The sequence below is a fragment of the Rhinoraja longicauda genome, chromosome 40 (genome assembly GCF_053455715.1).
Source record: "Rhinoraja longicauda isolate Sanriku21f chromosome 40, sRhiLon1.1, whole genome shotgun sequence".
Lineage (NCBI taxonomy): Eukaryota > Metazoa > Chordata > Chondrichthyes > Rajiformes > Arhynchobatidae > Rhinoraja > Rhinoraja longicauda.
This window is the reverse complement of record NC_135992.1, coordinates 4,952,141-4,974,787: the sequence shown is the minus strand read 5'-3', so window position 1 is coordinate 4,974,787 and position 22,647 is coordinate 4,952,141. Positions and strand designations below refer to the sequence as shown.

The following is a 22,647-nucleotide window of genomic DNA, read 5'->3' as shown; positions in this document are numbered from 1 at the left end:
AATAAGGGGTAGGCCATTTAGAACTGAGATGAGGAAAAACCTTTTCAGTCAGAGAGTTGTGAATCTGTGGAATTCTCTGCCTCAGAAGGCAGTGGAGGCCAATTCTCTGGATGCATTCAAGAGAGAGTTAGATAGAGCTCTTAAGGATAGCGGAGTCAGGGGAGAAGGCAGGAACGGGGTACTGATTGAGAATGATCAGCCATGATCACATTCAATGGCGGTGCGTACAGGCTCGAAGGGCCGAATGGCCTCCTCCTGCACCGTTGTCTATTGAGTCCCACTCACCTTCGTTGAAGCTGGCCAGGCTGTAGAGGACGGTGGGATTCTCGTTGGAGATCTGTTGGGGTTCGTGACTGGCGGGATTCTCCCCCATGGACCAGAAGGCCTTGCAGCGGCCGTACCGCTGGGCGGTGATGAGGTTGTTCTGCACCTCCACCGTCAGCCCCTGGCCCATGCGCTCCAACAGATAGTCAGTGTGCTTGGCCTGCGTCTGGTCGGTCATGGACGTGCAGGCTGTGGGGGGGAACCAGACGTCCTGCAGATACGGGAAGTCCGACTGTGCGTTGTACGACAAGCGCAGGCCGTTCGTGCTCTTCACCATCTCCTTGGTCACCACTCTACCACGGTAGTAGATCGAGACCTCAAACTCTGCCACTGCAGACACACCAGAGTCAAAATTAATCTCATGCTCAGAAGTGACAGAAGCAGAATTACGCCCCGCCTTTCCCTGCGCTCGGTCCGCCTTAACCAACCTGATCTCCCGGTGGCGGAGCACTTCAACTTCCCCCTCCAACTCCCAGTCTGACCTTTCTGTCATGGACCTCCTCCAGTGCCATAGTGAGGCCCACCGCAAATTGGAGGAACAGCACCTCATATTTCGCTTGAGCAGCTTGCAGCCCAGCGGTATGAACATCGACTTCTCCAACTTTAGATAGTTCCTCTGTCCCTCTCTTCCCCTCCCCTTCCCAGTTCTCCCTCTATCTTCCTGTCTCCACCTGTATCCTTCCTTTGTCCCGCCCCCCTGACATTAGTCTGAAGAAGGGTCTCGACCCGAAACGTCACCCATTCCCTCTCTCCTGAGATGCTGCCTGACCCGCTGAGTTACTCCAGCATTTTGTGAAATAAATACCCTACCTTTCCTTGATCGTCACTGCTCACTTCCATCTGCCCTTTTGCGTGCCTTTCATTCATTTGTTCCATCTACCTTTCAACCTCCCTCTTTTCCCTTTGCCCTGACTCTCAGTCTGTAGAAGGGTCTCAACACCAAACGACACCTACTCCCTTTCTCCAGAGACGCTGCCTGACCCGCTGAGTTACTCCAGCTTTTAACCCGCTCATTCCTGGGATATGCGGTCTCTGTAGTTTAACAGAACTCTTATTTAACTGATAAAAGCCTCTGTTACATCTGCCTCCACCATAATCCTCTCACCAACCCTGATGTTTAAGAAAGTAACTGCAGATGCTGGTACAAATCGAAGGTATTTATTCACAAAATGCTGGAGTAACTCAGCGGGTCAGGCAGCATCTCAGGAGAGAAGGAATGGGTGACGTTTCGAGTCGAGACCCTTCTTTAGACTGATGTTTAGGGCGTTTCAAGCATTCTTGCGGTTTCTAGTTCAATTGGCACACCAGACCTGCCATTTCACAGTAGTTTAGTTCAGAGATACAGCGCGCAAAGAGGCCCTTCGGCCCCGCTAGTGCGTGCTGCCAAACGTTCATCCCCTGCACTAGCACTATCTCACACACGAGGGACAATTTTACAATCACAGAATTGCCGAAGCCAATTAACCAACAAACCTGCACGTCTTTGGAGTGTGGGAGGAAACCGGAGCGCCCGGAGAGAACCCACGCAGGTCACGGGGAGAACGTGCAAACTCCGCACAGACAGCACCCGTGGTCAGGATCGAACCCGGGACTGTGGCGCTGTGAGGCGGCAACGCCCGTTGTGCTACCGTGCTTCCACAGATGCTGCCTGAAAAGCTGAGTGTTTCCACCGATTTCTGTTCTGTTTCAGATTTTCAGCAGCTGCAGTATTCACGCTTTTCCATTACATGACCAGCAAGAGACGTCACTAGTTTTGTTTAGAGATTCAGCGCAGAAACAGGCCCTTCAGCCCACCGAGTCCGCACCGACCAGCCATCCCCGCACACCAGCACTCTCCCACACACGAGGGACAATTTACACTTACACCGAGCCAATTAACCTACAAACCTGCACGTCTTTGGAGTGTGTGGGAGGAAAGCGAAGATCTCGGATTTAACCCACGCAGGTCACGGGGAGAACGTACAGACAGCGCCCGTAGTCGGGATCGAACCCGGGACTCGGGTGCTGTGAGGTGGCAACTCTACCGCTGTGCCCCTAGTTACGCCCTGCCACAACTAGATCACAACAAAATCTGCCGGCCCAGCACGGACGGCCACACAGGGTGAAGGTGGAACAGAGGAGAGGGGGCTGACCGAGTTCTCTGTTGGGAAAGTATTCCTCCATCTGAGCCTTGAACTGAGACGTGCTTGGAATCGTGGCGTTGGGGTCTTCCAGCTGTGGAGGGGTTGCCCAGGCACCGCCTGGCCCCGTGCCGAGCGCACACTCCGGGGTCGGGCTGGCCAGGCTCGGGTTGAATGGGGGCAGGGCCGGGATTGGGGAACAGTTGGGAATATTCGTGGGGGAGTTCCCGTCTTCCAGGGGCCTCTGGCCACTGTTTCCTGAAATAAGAGAGGCAACGTTAGATCACAATGGAAACACAAAGTGCTTTAGACGAAAGACAATTGGTGCAGGAGTCGGCCATTCGAGCCAGCACCGCCATTCACTTTGATCATGGCTGATCATCCACAATCAGTACCCCGTTCCTGCCCTCTCCCCATACCCCCTGACTCCGCTATCATTAAGAGCTCTATTTAACTCTCTCTTGAAAGACAATAGACAATAGGTGCAGGAGGAGGCCATTCGGCCCTTCGTGCCAGCACCGCTATTCACTTTGATCATGGCTGATCATCCACAATCAGTACCCCGTTCCTGCCTTCTCCCCATACCCCCTGACTCCGCTATCCTTAAGAGCTCTATCTAGCTCTCTCTTGAATGCATCCAGAGAATTGGCCTCCACTGCCTTCTGAGGCAGAGAATTCCACAGATTCACAACTCTCTGAGTGAAAAAGTTTTTCCTCATCTCAGTTCTAAATGGCCTACCCCTTATTCTTAAACTGTGGCCCCTGGTTCTGGACTCCCCCAACATCGGGAACATGTTTCCTGCCTCTAGCGTGTCCAACCCCTTAATAATCTTATATGTTTCAATAAGATCCCCTCTCATCCTTCTAAATTCCAGTGTATACAAGCCCAATCGCTCCATTCTTTCACCATACGACAGTCCCGCCATTCCGGGAATTAACCTAGTAAACCTACGCTGCACGCCCTCAATAGCAAGAATGTCCTTCCTCAAATTCGGAGACCAAAACTGCACACAGTACTCCAGGTGCGGTCTCACTAGGGCCCTGTACAACTGCAGAAGGACCTCTTTGCTCCTATACTTAACTCCTCTTGTCATGAAGGCCAACATTCCATTAGCTTTCTTCACTGCCTGCTGTACCTGCATGCTTCCTTTCAGTGACTGATGTACAAGGACACCCAGATCTCGTTGTACGTCCGCTTTTCCTAACTTGACACCATTCAGATAATAATCTGCCTTCCTGTTCTTGCCACCAAAGTGGATACTTGCACTATAACTCCAGGATAAGCACTCAACTAAGAAAGCCAAGCCCAAAACCAAAGTATTATCTAGCTATCTAAATATACCAACTTACAATTAATAACACCATATGCAAAAACAAACAGCTACCTCCATATTAACTAGCTCTTAATAAAAACTCATCGTGTAGATGCAAGGATATAATTGGGGTTACCAAGTGGGCACCTCCATTCACAGGTGTTTTGTTGAGATTGACTTGTAGAAGACCAAGGAATCTCCTTGTCTGTAAACACTGGTGAGACATAACCCCCGCTTCCCATCCAGTCACGGGTAATGTGGGGCGGCACGGTAGAGTTGCTGCCTTACAGCGCTTACAGCGCCAGAGACCCGGGTTCCATCCCGTCCAAGGGTGCCGTCTGTACGGAGTTTGTACGTTCTCCCCGTGACCTGCGTGGGTTTTCTCCGGGATCTTTGCTTTCCTCCCACACTCCAAAGACGTGCAGGTTTGTTGGCTAATTGGCTCCAGAAAAATGATAAATTGTCCCGGGTGTGTGTAGGGTAGTGTTAGTGTTAGTGCGAGGGTATCGCCGGTCGGTGGGCCGAAGGGCCAGTTTCCGTGATGTATCTCTAGACTGAACTAAACGTGAGCTCCCAATGGCAAGCCACGGGGATCCAAAGACCAGAATTCCCCTCACATCCTCCCACAGTAGAGTCGACCTGAGGGTGGTGAATCTGTTGTAGCGCTGTGGGCCAGAATCAGGAACACAAAACCCCAGAAAACAAAACCTGACAAGTCTGTAGAACGGTCTCGACCCGAAACGTCACCCATTCCTTCTCCCCAGAGATTTTAGTTTAGTTTAGTTTAGAGATACCGTGCGGAAACAAGCACTTCAGCCAACTCAGTCCGTGCCGACCAGCGCGGTTAATCCCTGCACATTAACCTACACTCACTAGGGACAATTTTCACATTTATACGAAGCCAATTAACCTACAAGCCTGCACGTCTTTGGAGTGTGGGAGGAAACCGAAGATCTCGGAGAAAACCCACGCAGGTCACGGGGAGAACGTACAAACTCCGTACAGACAGCGCCCGTAGTCCGGATCGAACCCGGGTCTCTGGCGCTGTGAGGCAGCAACTCTACCGCTGCGCCACCGTGCCGCCCTAATGCTGCCTGACCCGCTGAGTTACTCCAGCATTTTGTGTCTGTCTTCGGTGTAGACCAGCGTCTGCAGTTCCTTCCTACACAAGACAAAATCAATACTATCCAGGTACCTGGTGAATAGTCAAATAACGTCAAGTCCCCCAGACCGACCACGAGGGTTCTCTGTGGAGGGAAAAAATACAAGAGTCATTCACACTGATTAAAGTGGACACAGTTTAGAGTTTCTACACATTTCAGTTAATTATCTATGTCCCCTCTCTGTCAGTCAGCGGAAAGACGATACGATACACGATTACAATCGAACCATTTGCAGTGTATAGACACATGATAAGGGAATAATGTTTAGTGCAAGGTAAAGCCAGCAAAGTCTGATGTAGGAGGAAAGAGGTCCTTCTGCAGTTGTACAGGGCCCTAGTGAGACCGCACCTGGAGTACTGTGTGCAGTTTTGGTCTCCAAATTTGAGGAAGGATATTCTTGCTATTGAGGGCGTGCAGCGTAGGTTTACTAGGTTAATTCCCGGAATGGCGGGACTGTCGTATGTTGAAAGACTGGAGCGGCTATGCTTGTATACACTGGAATTTAGAAGGATGAGAGGAGATCTTATCGAAACGTATAAGATTATTAAGGGGTTGGACACGTTAGAGGCAGGAAACATCTTCCCAATGTTGGGGGAGTCCAGAACAAGGGGTCACAGTTTAAGAATAAGGGGTAGGCCATTTAGAACGGAGATGAGGAAAAACCTTTTCAGTCAGAGAATTGTTAATCTGTGGAATTCTCCGCCTCAGAAGGCAGTGGAGGCCAATTCTCTGAATGCATTCAAGAGAGAGCTAGATAGAGCTCTTAAGGATACGGAGTCAGGGGGTATGGGGAAAAGGCAGGAATGGGGTACTGATTGAGAATGATAAGCCATGATCACATTGAATGGCTCGAAGGGCCGAATGGCCTACTCCTGCACCTATTGTCTATTGTCTATAAGGATAGACCAAGGGACATCAATGAGGTAGACAGTAGTTCAGGACTGCTCATTGGTTGTGGTAGGATGCAAAGTAAGGGAAGATCTGACAGGAGTTTAAGAAGATCACAGTTAAAGTAAAAAATCTTGCTGTGGAATAGAGATTTAAGAGCGTGGAGCGATTGTAATGTGAGTTTGTAGATCTGCTTCTGTGGCTAGCAAGCAAAGAGACGCCTGGGTTGGGCGCCATCTTGGAAGCAAGAAGGTTGCATGGTCTTGTGGTACCGTGTTTGGAGGAGCGGGCAAGGAGACCTGGTCAACATCCACGGCAGAGCTGACGTTGTCTTTTTCCTCTTCAGGGCTGGCTCCCGCTTCTTGGTCTTTGGAGAAAAGAAACATTTTATAGACAATAGGTGCAGGCCATTCGGCCCTTCGAGCCAGCAACACCATTCAATGTGATCATGGCTGATTATTCTCAATCAGTACCCCGTTCCTGCCTTCTCCCCATACCCCCTGACTCCGCTATCCTTAAGAGCTCTATCTAGCTCTCTCTTGAATGCATTCAGAGAATTGGCCTCCACTGCCTTTTGAGGCAGAGAATTCCACAGATTCACAACTCTCTGACTGAAAAAGTTTTTCCTCATCTCAGTTCCAAATGGCCTACCCCTTATTCTTAAACTGTGGCCCCTTGTTCTGGGTTCCCCCAACATTGGGAACATGTTTCCTGCCTCTAACGTGTCCAACCCCTTAATAATCTTATACGTTTCGATAAGATCTCCTCTCATCCTTCTAAATTCCAGTGTGTACAAGCTTAGTCGCTCCAGTCTTTCAACATATGATAGTCCCGCCATTCCGGGAATTAACCTGGTAAACCTATGCTGCACGCCCTTATTTTAGTTTAGTTTCGAGATATGGCGTGGAAACGGGCCCTTTCGTCCCACCGGGTCCCCGCCTCCCACTGAATACCCCTTCACGCTGGCTCCATGTTGTCCCGCTCTCCTGCACACCCAGGGGAAATTTACAGAAGCCAATTAACCCACAAACCTGCGCGTCCGGGAGGAAACCGGAGCGCCCGGAGAAAACCAGGTTGAACCGGAGAGGAAAACGGAGAAAGCCAGGTCACGGGGGAGAACGCACAAACTCTGCACAGGCAGCACCACATGGAGTGGGACAAAGGTAGAACATGCCAAGCCTCGAGTGAACACAGCACAGAAACAGGCCCTTCAGCCCAACGGGCCCGTGCCGACCAAAATGTCCGTCTTCATCAGTTTCTTCCCAGCTGTTGTCAGGCAACTGAACCCATCCTTCCAACAGCTGGAGAGTTCTGAGCTACTATCTACCTCATTGGAGACCCTCAGACTATATTTGATCGGACTTTACTGGACATTATCTTGCAATCACGTTATTCTCTTTATCACTGTACACTGTGGACGGCTCGATTGTAATCATGTGTTGACTATCCACTGACTGTTTAGCACGCAACAAAAGCTTTTCACTTAGGGTTGCCAACTGTCCCGTATTAGTCAGGACATCCCGTATTTTGGGCTAAATTGGTTTGTCCCGTACGGGACCGCCCTTGTCCTGAATCAGGCCCAGGGGGCGCTGTAGGCCCAGACGCTATAGGCCCGGACGCTGTAGGCCTGGACGCTGTAGGCCTGGACAGTGTAGGCCCGGACGCTGTAGGCCCGGACACTGTAGGTCCAGACAGTGTAGGTCTTGACAGTGTAGGCCCGGAAGCCTGCGTAGCAACCCGCCTCCCGGCCCGGGCGGCCATTGGTGGAGCGGGAGCACATGGCCACTCGCTGGGTGTGGTCACACGGGGCGCGGGACGGTGATGTCATCTTGTCCCTTAATTGGGAGTGAGATAGTTGCCAACCCTGTTTTCACGGTACCTTGGCACCTGTGGCAATAAACTAAACTCAACTCTTAGCAAGTCCAATACGCCTGTTTTTGGCCCACATCCCCCTTAACCCTGTCCAAATAGCCTTTAAACGTAGTAGTTGTACCCGCCTCTGCAGCTTTCACTGGCAGCCCGCCCCACATCCTCTCCACCCTCTGCACAAAATGGCCGACTCAGGACCCCTTTAAATACGATACCATACAACTGTATTTATCCCAGGAGGAAAATTGATCTGCCAAGTTATGAAAACACAAAATACACGAAACATGAAATTAAAGGGGGATCTTATTGAAACATATAAGATAATTAGGGGATTGGACACATTAGAGGCAGGAAACATGTTCCCAATGTTGGGGGAGTCCAGAACAAGGGGCCACAGTTTAAGAATAAGGGGTAGTCCATTTAGAACGGAGATGAGGAAGAACTTTTTCAGTCAGAGAGTGGTGAAGGTGTGGAATTCTCTGCCTCAGAAGGCAGTGGAGGCCAGTTCGTTGGATGCTTTCAAGAGAGAGCTGGATAGAGCTCTTAAGGATAGCGGAGTCAGGGGGTATGGGGAGAAGGCAGGAACGGGGTACTGATTGAGAGTGATCAGCCATGATCGCATTGAATGGCGGTGCTGGCTCGAAGTGCTGAATGGCCTACTCCTGCACCTATTGTCTATTGTCTAAAGTGATGAGTGGAAAGGATTGGGGACGTGCAAAGATTGGGGGGAGGGGGGAGTCAGTCTCAGTCTTACCCCACTACAGAAGGGGGAGGAGTTGTACAGTTTGATAGCCACAGGGAAGAAGGATCTCCTGTGGCGTTCTGTGCTGCATCTCAGTGCATCTTTCCCACCTCACATAGGGGCTTTGGGCGGCACGGTGGCGCAGCGGCAGAGTTGCTGCCCCACAGCGCCAGAGACCCGGGTTCGATCCTGACTACGGGTACTGTCTGTATGGAGTTTGCACGTTATATCCCCGTGACCCGCGTGGGTTTTCTCCGGGTGCTCCGGTTTCCTCCCACACTCCAAAGACCTCCAAAGGTTTGTAGGTTAATTTGGCTTTGGTAAAAATGGTAAATTGTGCCTCGTGTGTAGGATAGTGCTGGTGTGCTGGGATCGCTGGTCGGCGCGGACTCGGTGGGTCGAAGGGCCTGTTTCCGCGCTGTAGCTCGAAACTAAACTAAGCAACGGCCTTTAGTTTTAGACAGTGGCAAAAAAAGACTGTGACACAGAAACATAGAAAATAGGTGCAGGAGGAGGCCGTTCGAGCCAGCACCGCCATTCATTGTGATCATGGCTGATCATCCACAATCAGTACCCCGTACCTGCCTTCTCCCCATACCCCCTGATTCCACTAGCCCCTAGAGCTCTATCTAACTCTCTCTTAAGTGAAGAAAGCCAATGGAATGTTGGCCTTCGTAACAAGAGGAGTTGAGTATAGGAATATTCTACATGCTCCTTGATTTCCATTCCCTTTGTCTCGTTTTCACACCTAACACTTCCTCATCTCTGTATCTCCCTCTCCCCGATTCTGTCTGAAGAAGGGTCTCGACCTGAAACGTCACCCGTTCCTTCTCTCCAGAGATACTGCCTGTCCCACTGAGTTACTCCAGCATTTTGTGTGTAGCTGGAGTGAGCTTGATGGACCAAATGGCATTATCGTGTATGGTTGTAAGGTACACAACGTGAAGTACCACTGCTAATGTTGTCAGAAGATGTACAAAATGATTGAACGGGGAGGGGACTGTGGCCTGCTAGCTCTCGTAGCCATTTAAATTTCCCTTCCCATTCTCATAGCAATCTGTCTATCCTCAGCCTCCTCCCCTGCCAGGGTGAGGCCACACATAAAAGGGAGGAAGCATGCAGGTACAGCAGGCAGTGAAGAAAGCCAATGGAATGTTGGCCTTCATAACAAGAGGAGTTGAGTATAGGAGCAAAGAGGTCCTTCTACAGTTGTACCGGGCCCTGGTGAGACCGCACCTGGAGTACTGTGTGCAGTTTTGGTCTCCAAACTTGAGGAAGGATATTCTTGCTATTGAGGGCGTGCAGCGTAGGTTCACTAGGTTGATTCCCGGAATGGCGGGACTGTCGTATGTTGAAAGGCTGGAGCGATTGGGCTTGTATACACTGGAATTTAGAAGGATGAGGGGGGATCTTATTGAAACGTATAAGATAATTAGGGGATTGGACACATTAGAGGCAGGAAACATGTTCCCAATGTTGGGGGAGTCCAGAACAAGGGGCCACAGTTTAAGAATAAGGGGTAGGCCATTTAGAACGGAGATGAGGAAGAACTTTTTCAGTCAGAGAGTGGTGAAGGTGTGGAATTCTCTGCCTCAGAAGGCAGTGGAGGCCAGTTCGTTGGATGCTTTCAAGAGAGAGCTGGATAGAGCTCTTAAGGATAGCGGAGCGAGGGGGTATGGGGAGAAGGCAGGAACGGGGTACTGATTGAGAGTGATCAGCCATGATCGCATTGAATGGCGGTGCTGGCTCGAAGGGCTGAATGGCCTCCTCCTGCACCTATTGTCTATTGTCTTAAATGAATTGACCTCTACTGCCCTCTGTGGCAGAGAATTCCACAAATTCACAACTCTCAGGGTGAAGCTTTTTGCTCGCCTCAGTTTTAAACGGCCTCCCCTTTATTCTTAGACTGTGTGTGGCCCCTGGTTCTGGACTCCCCCGACATTGGGAACATTGTTCCTGCATCTAGCTTGTCCAGTCCCTTTATAATGTTATACGTACGTGACCATCCAAGTTATTTATGGCCCTCATGACTTCATACGCCTCATAAGGTCACTCCTCAGCCTCCTGCCCTCCAGGAAAAGAAGCCCCAGATTCCCCTCGTAACTCAATACATCCAGTGGCGGCAACATCCTTGCCTTTCTTTGCTGCTCCCTTTCCAGCTTAACGACATCTCTCCTACAGAAGACAGTCACAAAGTGCTGGAGTAACTCAGCGGGTCAGGCGGCTTCTCTGGAGAAAAAGGAATAGGTGACGTTTCGGGTCGAGGCCCTTCTTCAGAATGAAGGTGGCCTGGTGGCCCAGGGTTTAGTAGTAGGAGGTACCCGGGAGCTGGCGCATGGCATCAGCCCGGTAGATAGACACAAACAAAAGCTGGAGTAACTCATCGGGTCAGGCAACGTCTCTGGAGACGTTTCGGGTCAAGACCCTTTTTCAGACCCGAAACGTCACCTATTCCTTCTCTCCAGAGAAGCCGCCTGACCCACTTGAGTTGCTCCAGCTTTTTGTGTCTATCTTTGGTTTAAACCAGCGCCTACTTCCAGTTGCTTCCTACACGATCAACTCCGGTAGATGTCAGCACGCCAGACTACCGCGGCACCTCCCTTGCCCGCGGGTTCGATGATAATGTCGGGGTTGCTGCAGACTGAGCGGAGGGCTGGACGTTCACATGGGGTGAGGTTCGAGTAGGTAAGGGGAGTGGAAAGGTTGATAAGCAGTCGGCAGTTTAGTTTAGTTTAGAGATACAGCGCGGAAACAGGCCATTCGGCCCACCGGGTCCGCGCCGCCCAGCGATCCCCGCACACTAACACCATCCTACACACACTAGGGACAATTTTCACATTCGCCAAGCCAATTAACCTACAAACCTGCACATCTTTGGAGGAAACCGAAGATCTCGGAGAAAACCCGCGCAGGTCACGGGGAGAACGTACAAACTCAATAGACAATAGACAATAGGTGCAGGAGGAGGCCATTCGGCCCTTCGATCCACCACCGCCATTCTCAATCAGTACCCCGTTCCTGCCTTGTCCCCGTACCCCCTGACTCCGCTATCCTTAAGAGCTCTATCTAGCTCTCTCTTGAATGCATTCAGAGAATTGGCCTCCACTGCCTTCTGAGGCAGAGAATTCCACAGATTCACAACTCTCCGACTGAAAACGTTTTTCCTCATCTCCGTTCTAAATGGCCTACCCCTTATTCTTAAACTGTGGCCCCTGGTTCTGGACTCCCCCAACATTGGGAACATGTTTCCTGCCTCTAACGTGTCCAATCCCTTAAGATCCCCTCTCATCCTTCTAAATTCCAGTGTATACAAGCCTAGTCGCTCCAGTTTTTCAACATACGACAGTCCCGCCATTCCGGGAATTAACCTAGTAAACCTACGCTGCACGCCCTCAATAACAAGAATGTCCTTCCTCAAATTTGGAGACCAAACCTGCACACAGTACTCCAGGTGCGGTCTCACTAGGACCCTGTACAACTGCAGAAGGACCTCTTTGCTCCTATACTCAACTCCTCTTGTTATGAAGCCCAACATTCCATTGGCTTTCTTCACTGCCTGCTGTACCTGCATGCTTCCTTTCAAACTCCGTACAAACAGCGCCCGTAGTCGGGATGGAACCTGAGTCTCCGGCGCTGCAAGCGCTGTAAGGCGGCAACTCTACCGCCGCGCCACCGTGCCGCCTGAAGTTAGAAATGAGATGGTCAAAAGAGGTTAGAAAGCCGTCTGGGGGGGTCCAAGAGGAGGGGGACCAGTGGATATGGGAGAAGGGGTCATCACTGGGTGGTGAGGAGTTCTTCTCATAGAAAAGGCGCTGTTGGATGGAGGAGGAACTCTACGTCGTGGTAGGCTCGGAACACGTTGCGGTGGGGGCGGAGGGGAACGAAGGTGGAGCCTCTGTTGTGGACTTTCAGTCTGAAGAAGAGTCCCGAACCGAAATGTCACCCATCCTTTTTCTCCAAAGATGCTGCCTGACCCGCTGAGTTACTCCAGTACTTTGCGTCTCTCTCTTCGGTATAAACCAGCGTCTGCAGTTCCTTTCTACATAGGGGTCGCCAACTGTCCCGTATTAGCCGGGACATCCCCTATTGTGAGCTAAATTAGTTTGTCCCATACGGGACCGCCCTTGTCCCGTATTAGTAGGGTTGCCAACTTCTCCACTCCCAAATAAGGGACAAATGGTGACGCCACCGCCCCGCGCCCCACGTGACCTCACCCAGCCAGCGGCCACGTGCTCCCGCTCCACCAATGGCGGCCGCCCGTGCAGCGGTAGAGTTGCTGCCTCACAGCGCCGGAGACCCGGGTTCGATCCTGACTCCGGGTGCTGCCTGTACAGTTTGTACGTTCTCCCCGTGACCTGCGTGGGTTTTCTCCGGGCGCTCGAGTATCCTCTCACATTCTAAAGACGTTTGTAGGTTAATTGGCTTCTGTAAATTGTCCTTAGTGTGTAGGACAGAGCTAGTGTGCGTGCGATCATCGGTCGGCACGCGGTATACATCTATATATATATATAGATAGATAGACACAGACACACACGCGCACAATGCCATGACTCACAACAGCATTGATGTACAGAGGAACCTTGGGAGTCCAAATTCATTACTCCCTGAAAGTGGCAACACAACATGTGGGGTGGCACGGTAGAGTTGCTGCCTTACAGCGCCAGAGACCCGGGTTCCATCCTGACTGCGGGCCTTGTCCGTACGGTTTGCACGTTCTCCCCAAAACCGCTTGGCTTTCCTACGAGACCTTTGGTTTCCCCCCACACCCCGAAAGACGTGCAGGTTTTGTAGGTTAATTGCCTTGGTATAAACGTACAACTGTCCCATCCATTGCAGGGTAACGTTAGTGTGCGGGGATCGCTGGTCGGTGCGGACACGGTGGGCCGAATGGCCTGTTTCCGCACGGTATCACTGAATGAAAACTAAACTAGATAGAGTTGTAAAGAAGGCACGTGGCATGCTTGCATTCATACCACGGTCGTGGCATTGTGTATAAGAGTCGGGAAGTCAAGATAGGTGTAGAAAAAAACTGCTGGAGTAACTCAGCGGGTCAGGCAGCATCGCTGGAGAGAAGGAATGGGTGACGTTTCGGGTCGAGACCCTTCTGTTAACTAACTTCAGCTAGCCCTTGCTTTCCCTCTCTATCCCCTCCCCCTTCCCAGTTCTCCCACTAGTCTTCCTGTCTCCAACTACATCCTATCTTTGTCCCGCCCCCTCCCGACATCAGTCTGAAGAAGGGTCTCGACCCGAAACGTCGCCCATTCCTTCTCTCCTGAGATGCTGCCTGACCCGCTGAGTTACTCCAGCATTTTGTGTCTGCCTTCGATTTTAACCAGCATCTGCTGTTTCTTTCCCCAAAACAAGGCAAAGACATTGTTCCTGGTTTGCAATGATACACTAGGGTGGGCCTGTCTAGCAGAACGTTTCTGATCAGGTGCACAGCATTATTGAACCATGAGCGCAATGATCAATTAAAAAACAAAACAGAAACACACAATACTTTCTTACGCTCACAATCATTTTAATATTTTAGGGCCCCTTTGCCTTGGCTTTTCAAAACAATTCATCGCACAAGTGCATCAGTCTTGACATATTGAGTTAGGGGTTGCCAACTATCTCACTCCCAAATAAGGGACACGGTGACCTCACCCAGCCAGCAGCCACGTGCTCCCGCTCCACCATATGTTGAAAGACTGCAGCGACTAGGCTTGTATACACTGGAATTTAGAAGGATGAGAGGGGATCTTATTGAAACGTATAAGATTATTAAGGGGCTGGACACGTTAGAGGCAGGAAACATATTCCCAATGTTGGGGGAGTCCAGAACCAGGGGCCACAGTTTAAGAATAAGGGGTAGGCCATTTAGAACAGAGATGAGAAAAAACTTTTTTAGTCAGAGAGTTGTGAATCTGTGGAATTCTCTGCCTCAGAGGGCAGTGGAGGCCAATTCTCTGAATACATTCAAGAGAGAGCTAGATAGAGCTCTTAAGGATAGCGGAGTCAGGGGGTATGGGGAGAAAGCAGGAACGGGGTACTGATTGAGAATGATCAGCCATGATCACATTGAATGACAGTGCTGGCTCGAAGGGCCGAATGGCCTACTCCTGCACCTATTGTCTATTGCCTCCCCTCCCCCCCGGGCCCAATACGGGACAAGGGGGGTCAAACAAATTTAGCCCTAAATACGGGATGTCCCGGCTAATACGGGACCAGTTGGCAACCCTATATTGTACCCACCAGCATTCTTCCCCAAAATAATCACCACCTCATTCTAATCAGCTTCTTCCCCGAAGCGACCTTAAAGAATTAAATCAAACGTGCTTGACCGGGATCCGTGAACATACCTGCTTTGATGAGTGTGCATGGTACTACCCCCGGGCTACCCAGCTCAATAGGCTGTCCATTAATGTCTAATCAATAATGGGCAGTGGGCGACCCTTTTGTTTGAACTCTCTGTATTAAATATCTGTGTGGGATCACTGAGAACCTGCACCTTGGCAGTAACATGAATTTTAAAATATTTCCTTTGAAACTATTAATTTTAATCACCAGTAGCACCTCAACAGGCAGACACAGAGATAATAAACTCCATGTAAATATCAAAAACAGCGCCTCATGTCCAACTTCAGCGTAATTTTGTTGTTGTTGCGGCCCGCAAACTGGGCCGAGCTGCTGCCTCAACGCATCAGAGACCGCGGTTCGATTGTGACTACGGAGTGCGTTCGATCTGTGCGGCGTACGTACGTTCTCCCCGTGATCGCGTGGGTTTTCTCCAGGTGCTCCGGTTTCCATAGAAATTCATTGGCCCTCTATAAATTGTCCCCCCAAGTGTGTCGGATGTGAAAGTGGGATAACATGGAACGGGCGTGCTGGTGATCAAAGGTCAGCGCGGACTTGGCGGGCCGAAGGGCCTGTTTACCTCCGCGCTGTATCTCCAAGTTAAATCTGGATCTTTGGTCTGTCAATACAATCAAGTGAGGAAGCTGGGCATGGCCTCAGCTGTAAACAGTGGTCCATTTAACACCGGACCAGGTATCATCTCCCCCTCAACTCCTGCCACCATAACAAGGTCAGCCTCGCAAACGACCAGGTGCAGAGCTCAAGGGTGCTTGACCCTACTGGAGAATGGCGGGGGGGGGGGGGGGGTGCACAGTGGCAGTTGTTGTCTTTACAGCATCAGAGACCCGGGCTCAAAAATGGCGGGACTGTCGTATGTTGAAAGGCTGGAGCGATTGGGCTTGTATACACTGGAATTTAGAAGGATGAGGGGGGATCTTATTGAAACATATAAGATAATTAGGGGATTGGACACATTAGAGGCAGATAACATGTTCCCAATGTTGGGGGAGTCCAGAACAAGGGGCCACAGTTTGAGAATAAGGGGTAGGCCATTTAGAACGGAGATGAGGAAGAACTTTTTCAGTCAGAGGGTGGTGAAGGTGTGGAATTCTCTGTCTCAGAAGGCAGTGGAGGCCAGTTCGTTGGATGCTTTCAAGAGAGAGCTGGATAGAGCTCTTAAGGATAGCGGAGTGAGGGGGTATGGGGAGAAGGCAGGAACGGGGTACTGATTGAGAGGGATCAGCCATGATCGCATTGAATGGCGGTGCTGGCTCGAAGGGCTGAATGGCCTCCTCCTGCACCTATTGTCTATTGTCTATTGACAATCGACACTGTCTGCGCGGAGTTTGCACGTTCTCCCCGTGGCGGCGTGGGTTTCCCCCGGGCGCTCCGGTTTCCTCCCAGACTACGGAGGCGTACGTTTTTTTTGTGGGTTAACTTGGCTCCAGTAAAAATGTTGTAGATCGTCCCCAGTCTGTAGAATAGTGCTGGTGTTTCCGGGGTGATCGCTGGTGGGTGCGGACTCGACGGGCCGAAGGGCACCGTTTTTTTCCTGTGCTGCGTCTCCAAATTAAACAAATTTGTTTGTATCAAATAACTTGCTTTGGTTCCGATAGTCGCGAAGGACCAAGCCAGCTCCTTCCACGTCCACAAGCCAGGGACCAGACCAGAACGTGCCCTTCAGCGTGCATGAATACTTCACAACGATCGAGGAAGGATTCTAGTTTATGTCCCTCTGCTGACCATGATTCCATTCAATTACGCACCATACCCTTTACACTGAACGGACGTGCATTAGCACCGTCCATCCAGGGCGGTCACGGCGGCAGAGTTGCCGCCTTACAGCGAATGCAGCGCCGGAGACCCGGGTTCGATCCTGACTACGGGAAGTTTGTCCGTTCTCCCCGTGACCCGAGTGGGTTTTCTCCGAGATCTTCTGTTTAATCCCACACTCCAAAGACGTGCAGGTTTGTAGGTTGATGGGCTTGGTAAATGTTAAAAATTGTCCCTGGCGGGGATCGCTGGTCGGCGCGGACCCGGTGGGCCGAAAGGGCGTTTCCGCGCTGTATCGCTAAACTAAACTACAGCACCCGTGCCTCAGTGCTGTATTCACGTTGAGGTTGATGGAGGGGTTAGTCCAGCAGTCGAGAAGGGCCCACGCTGAGAACAAAAGGGGATCATTGATGACTTGATGACATTTTGTCGGCGCCCTTTAAGTGGCGACTCTTTGCATACCTTGGATGCGCAACACAAGGAATCTCACGTGTCACCTGTGACAATAAAGTATCTTTCATACATTGAGTAATTTCACGATGCTGCGGGCCACAGACCGTGAGTTTGATAGACTCATTACACCGTAGCGTTGACAGCTGCCATCAGGTTCTCGGCCCGAAACGTCACCTGTTCTTTTTCCTCAGAGATACTGCCCGTCCGGGTGAGTGACTCCAGCTACAGACTGCCAACGGTGTCGCGGCTCGCTGGGCGTGCCCTCACGGCCGCCTCCGTCTCCGTACGGCCGCAGTTCCAGCGTGTTGCCGTCGGCCGCGGCGACGCGGGCCGGGCGCTTTGCCCTGGATGACGGGGCGCGGAGGGGACGGAGGGCGGCACGGCGGGGCCTCCCCTGCTGCCGCCGCCCCGGCTCCGCGGCGAGCTGCTCCCGCTGAAGGGCCAAGCACTCCCGCACCGCGTCCAGCTGCTCCCTCATGGCCTCCGCCTGCGCCCGCGCGACGTCCCGCTGCTCCATCATGGCCGCCGCCTGCTCTCTGGCCGCGTCCCTCTGCTCGCGCGCCAGGGCCGCCTGCTCCCGCTGCAGCGCGGCCCGCTCCCGGGCGGTTTCCCGCTGCTCCTGCATCGCCGCCGCTTGCTCCCTCGCTGCGTCCCGCCACTGGCGGGCCAGGGCCGACTGCTCCCGGCTTTCGTGACCCCCCTGCGTCTCCACGTGGGCTCGCAGGCCCCGAATGGCCTCCTCCTGAGCCCCCAGGGAGGTGGACACCCGGTCCAGCAGCCTCTGCAGCGCCGCGGCCTCGGCGCCCGCTGACTCCGGGCCCCGCGGCACCTCCAGACTGGGGCTGGCGATGTCCTGGCCCCACACCATCTCCTGCGCCAGGCTGGCCACGGAGGCCTCCAGGCTCCGACCCATCTCTCGCACCCCGTCCGACAGGTGGGACAGCGTGCCCAGCATCTGCACCAGCCTCCTCCTGAACACCTGCCTGTCGCTGCCCTCCCTCGCATCGTCCGCGCCGGTACTACTGTGCAGACTCCCCCTCCACGCACCCTGCACCAGCGGCCCCTGCGGCACACTAGCGCCTGGCATCTCCTCCCGAGAAACGGGCTCCTCGCACGGCCTCTCTTCCGCCTTCACGGTGGCGACAGCGACGGAAACGCTGCGCAGGGAGGGCTGGCATTCCGCCCAGTCCCCTTCCCCCTCCATATCTTCCTCAGACACCACCTCCACCTCCTCCTCCTCCTCCTCCTCCAGCTTCAGTACCAGATCAGTTGAGGATGACGGTGAACTTCCCTCAGGAAAGTCTGCAAAGATAGAGAAAGAAAAAAAAGCTTGGCTACTTTGCGTGAAGGCGGTCCTGAGAGGAGAGTAGCCAAGAGCGCACATCTCCGGGTGGAACACGATTCCGCCCGGGAGACGAAGGACCACCGGGATTTGCAAAAATGGGATTGATTTAGTCTTCCCTCGGTGGTGGTTGAGGCTCGGGGATTGGGAGGCATGGAGTGGACCTGTTCCTCCTGCCCACGTCAGGGTCCACCGCTCTGACCGTGCCGGCCAGCGTTCACTGGGAGACTTTGTCCGCAAGACAACGGGGAAGGTCTTTTTCAAGGAGCGGGCCGATGCAAGTGTTGTGCACTCCCGTGACCTGCGCACGGGTCAGTTTGACTGAGTCTGAGCATGGCAGCAAGTGTCTGTGTGTTTGATTGCTGGGTGCGCGTGTTAGTATACAACGACGGAATGGGAACAAGGAGTTCAGAGAGTTGATGCTGGAAATAAAGTGCATTTGAGATGCAGCTCAAAGTGTTCAAATATACCGATCAGCCACAACATTATGACCACCGGCCTAATATGCCGCTGGTCCTCCGTGTGCAGCCCCATACGCAGCAGGGTGAGATGCACTGTGTATTGTGACACATTTGTATTGTGTATTGTGACGCATTCATTCCCTCCCGCCTAGAATACTGCAACTCCCTATACACTGGGATCAGCCAATCTTCCCTGTCCCGCCTGCAACTGGTCCAAAACACCGCAGCGAGACTCCTGACGGGTACCCGTAAAAGGGACCACATCACCCCGATTCTGGCCTCTCTCCACTGGCTCCCTGTACGGTACAGAATCAACTTCAAGCTCCTCCTATTCACGTATAAAGCCCTAAATGGACATTCCCCCCTCTACATCAAAAATCTTCTAACCCCCCTCTCTAACTCCACGTCCCTCAGGTCGGCCGACTTGGGGCTACTCATTATCCCGCGGTCTAGGCTTAAGCTCAGGGGTGACCGCGCTTTTGCGGTTGCAGCTCCTAGACTGTGGAACAGCATCCCTCTCCCCATCAGAACTGCCCCCTCCATCGACTCCTTTAAGTCCAGGCTCAAAACCTATTTCTACTCCCTAGCGTTTGAGGCTCATTGAGGAGGCGCTGTGAACTGTTTGCGTGCTACTGTATGTTTCATTTTTTTCCTTAGTACCTAATCAGATGTACAGCACTTTGGTCAACGTGGGTTGTTTTTAAATGTGCTATACAAATAAAATTGACTTGACTTGACTTGACATTCCTCCCGTGACCACCATTAACATTTTCTGTGACTTGTGCCACAGTCGACCTTCTGTCGGTTCGGATCAGACGGGATAGCCTTCGTTGCCCTCGCGCATCGATGAGCCTTGGGCGCCCAACACCCTGCCTGTCGCCGGTTTGTGGTTTGTCCCTCCTCGGACCACTGTCGGCCGGTACTCACCACTGCTGACCGGGAGCACCCCACAAGCCTTGCCGTTTCAGAGATGCTCTGACCCAGTCGTCTGGCCATAACAATGTGGCCCTTGTCAAAGCCACTCAGGTCTTTACTCCTGCCCACTTCTCCTGCATCCAACACGTCAACTTCAAGAACTGACTGTTCACTTGCTGCCTAATATATCCCACCCCTTGACAGGCGCCATTGTAACAAGATAATCAATGTTATTCACTTCGCCTGTCAGTGGTCATAATGTTTTGGCTGATCGGTGTATCTAAGGATATCATTGCACTCAAGTCCCGCGGAATAAACATCATCAGCTGCACACGTCTTAGCTATGGCCAAGCAATCACGCCAGCGCCTCGACTTCCCCAGAAGCCTTAGCAAGTTCGGCAAGTCCCCAACAACTCTCACCGACTTCTACAGACGCGCCGCTGAAAGCATTTTATCGGAATGCATCACAGTCTGGTTTGGGAACAGCTCCATCCATGACCGCAAGAAATTGCAGAGTGTTGTGGACGCAGCCCAGACCGTCACGCAAACCAACCTCCTTCCAATGACAGTGTGGGCCTGACCACCAATCTACCGCATCGGAGACCTTTTTTTAAAAAAGATTTGGAGATACAGCGCGGAAACAGGCCCTTCGGCCCACCGGGTCCGCGCCGCCCAGCGATCCCCGCACATTAACACTATCCTACACACACTAGAGACATTTTTTACATTTGCCCAGCCAATTAACCTACATACCTGCACGTCTTTGGTGCGTGGGAGGAAACCGAAGATCTCGGAGAAAACCCACGCAGGTCACGGAGAGAACGTACAAACTCCGTACAGACGGCGCCCGTAGTCGGGATCGAACCTGAGTCTCCGGCGCTGCATTCGCTGTAAGGCAGCAACTCTACCGCTGCGCCACCGTGCCGCAACGGTGAACTTTGAACTATCTTCAATCAGACTTTATCTTGCACTAAATATTGTAGGCTTTACCCTTTGTCTGTGCACTGTGGGCCGTTTGATTGCAATCATGTGTAGTCTTTTCTTTGACTGGATAACACGCAAACAAAAGCTTTTTCACTATATACTTTGGTACACGTGACGAACTAAACTATTCCCTAGGATAAAATGCTGGAGTACCTCAGTGGGCCAGGCAGCCAACCTGGAGAACTTGGATCAATGGCGTTTCGGCTCGGGACCCTTCTACAGATTGATTGCAGGGGTGGGAGGTAAGAAAGGTAGACATGTGGGGGACCAGGACAATGCGTGGCAGATTATGGCAGACCTTTTTTAGATTTAGATTTAGATACAGCGCAGAAACAGGCCCTTTGGCCCACCGGGTCCGCGCCGCCCAGCAATCCCCACACATTAACACTATCCTACACCCACTAGGGTCAATTTTTACATTTGCCCAGCCAATTAACCTACATACCTGCACGTCTTTGGAGTGTGGGAGGAAACCGAAGATCTCGGAGAAAACCCACGCAGGTCACGGGGAGAACGTACAAACTCCGTACAGACGGCGCCCGTAGTCAGGATCGAACCTGAGTCTCCGGCGCTGTAAGGCAGCAACTCTACCGCTGCGCCACCGTGTCGCCCACACTCCCCACCACCTTCCCTCACTCTCTTCCCAACCCCCTGACCAACCTCCCCCATCCCTCTCCTGTGTCCCCAAGAACCCCTCCCTACCCAACGCTCCCCCGTGCCCTCTCCTATCCCACCCAGCATCTACCCACGCTCTTGCCCCCATTCTCTCCGCTTCCTTGATGAATGGCAGAGCAAGGCTCGATGGGCCGAATGGCATGGCACTCTCCTGTGTTCCATGTTCGCTCCTCCATCTGCCTATCTCTCCCTCTCCGCCCTTTCCCTCCACACACACCTGTTCTGCTCATGATCTCCACCATGCATTCCCTGACAGTCAGGGTGGGGAAGAAACACACACAGACACACAAGTGCGCACACACACACACACACACACACACACACACACACACACACACAGAGACAGACACACACACACACACACACACACACACACACACACACACACACACAGAGACAGACACACACACACACACACACACACACACACACACACACACACACACAGAGACAGACACACACACACACAGAGACACGCACACACAGACAGACACATGCATACACACACACACACACAGACATACACAGAAACACACGCGCACACACAGAGACAGACACACACACACACACACACAGACACATGCACAGAAACACACACACACACTTGAGTACAAGAATCTATGCTGAAAATCTCAGTAAATTTCCGTGAAAGTGCCGCAGAGACAAAGCTGCCATTTTTCCGATGAGGTGCGAAACCAAGGCTCTCCCCGCCCTCTCGTACACGTGCAGTTCCGTGTGCATGTCCACCACCGATCTCCCCGCACCCTTGGTTCCAGAGGATTTCTGGATTATCCGTTCTGCCGGACCAACAGAGGTCACGGCCTTGGGGGGGGGGGCCCCAAGATACCGGCCCCCAAAGTCGCCCGCGGAAGTCGGCTGTGGGAGCGGATCTGCCGGCTGCGGCCAGGCTGGAATTCCAGAGCCCCGGCCAGTGGGGGGACGGGACAAATCCGACCTGCCGATCGACCGCTGGAGTCCCGGTGGTGGTTGAGATCGGCCGCCTCACCCGGCCTGGGTGCCACATTTTCGGGCGGACCCCATACTTTTTACTTTAGTACTTAACTACTTTAATACTTTATTCACAAAATGCTGGAGTAACTCAGCAGGTCAGGCAGCATATCAGGAGAGAAGGAACGGGTGACTGATGTCAGGGTGGGCGGGACAAAGGAAGGATACAGGTGGAGACAGGAAGATAGAGGGAGAACTGGGAAGGGGGAGGGGAAGAGAGGGACAGAGGAACTATCTAAAGTTGGAGAAGTCGATGTTCATACCACTGGGCTGCAAGC

The 22,647-nt window shown here is 52.3% G+C and overlaps 1 protein-coding gene across 6 annotated transcripts in view; it reads right to left on the bottom strand.

The window, feature by feature from the left end:
- The window catches only part of LOC144611615 (interferon regulatory factor 3-like), a 65,147-nt gene that overhangs the window by 9,822 nt on the left and 32,678 nt on the right, over positions 1 to 22,647 (bottom strand). For 3 of the 6 annotated variants that reach the window (XR_013549547.1, XR_013549548.1, XM_078430828.1), the window contains exons 4-7: positions 6,081 to 6,175; positions 4,953 to 5,004; positions 2,457 to 2,702; positions 286 to 654 (exon numbers count right to left, since the gene is read on the bottom strand). Coding sequence is in view for 4 of the 6 variants with exons in the window: in XM_078430828.1 (XP_078286954.1) it covers positions 286 to 654; positions 2,457 to 2,702; positions 4,953 to 5,004; positions 6,081 to 6,175 (762 nt within the window). In the remaining 2 variants the exon portion in view is untranslated. Of the gene's footprint in view, positions 1 to 285; positions 655 to 2,456; positions 2,703 to 4,952; positions 5,005 to 6,080; positions 6,176 to 13,830; positions 18,287 to 22,647 lie in introns of those variants that run through there. The other 3 variants (XM_078430830.1, XM_078430829.1, XM_078430827.1) reach the window with 3 other exon arrangements.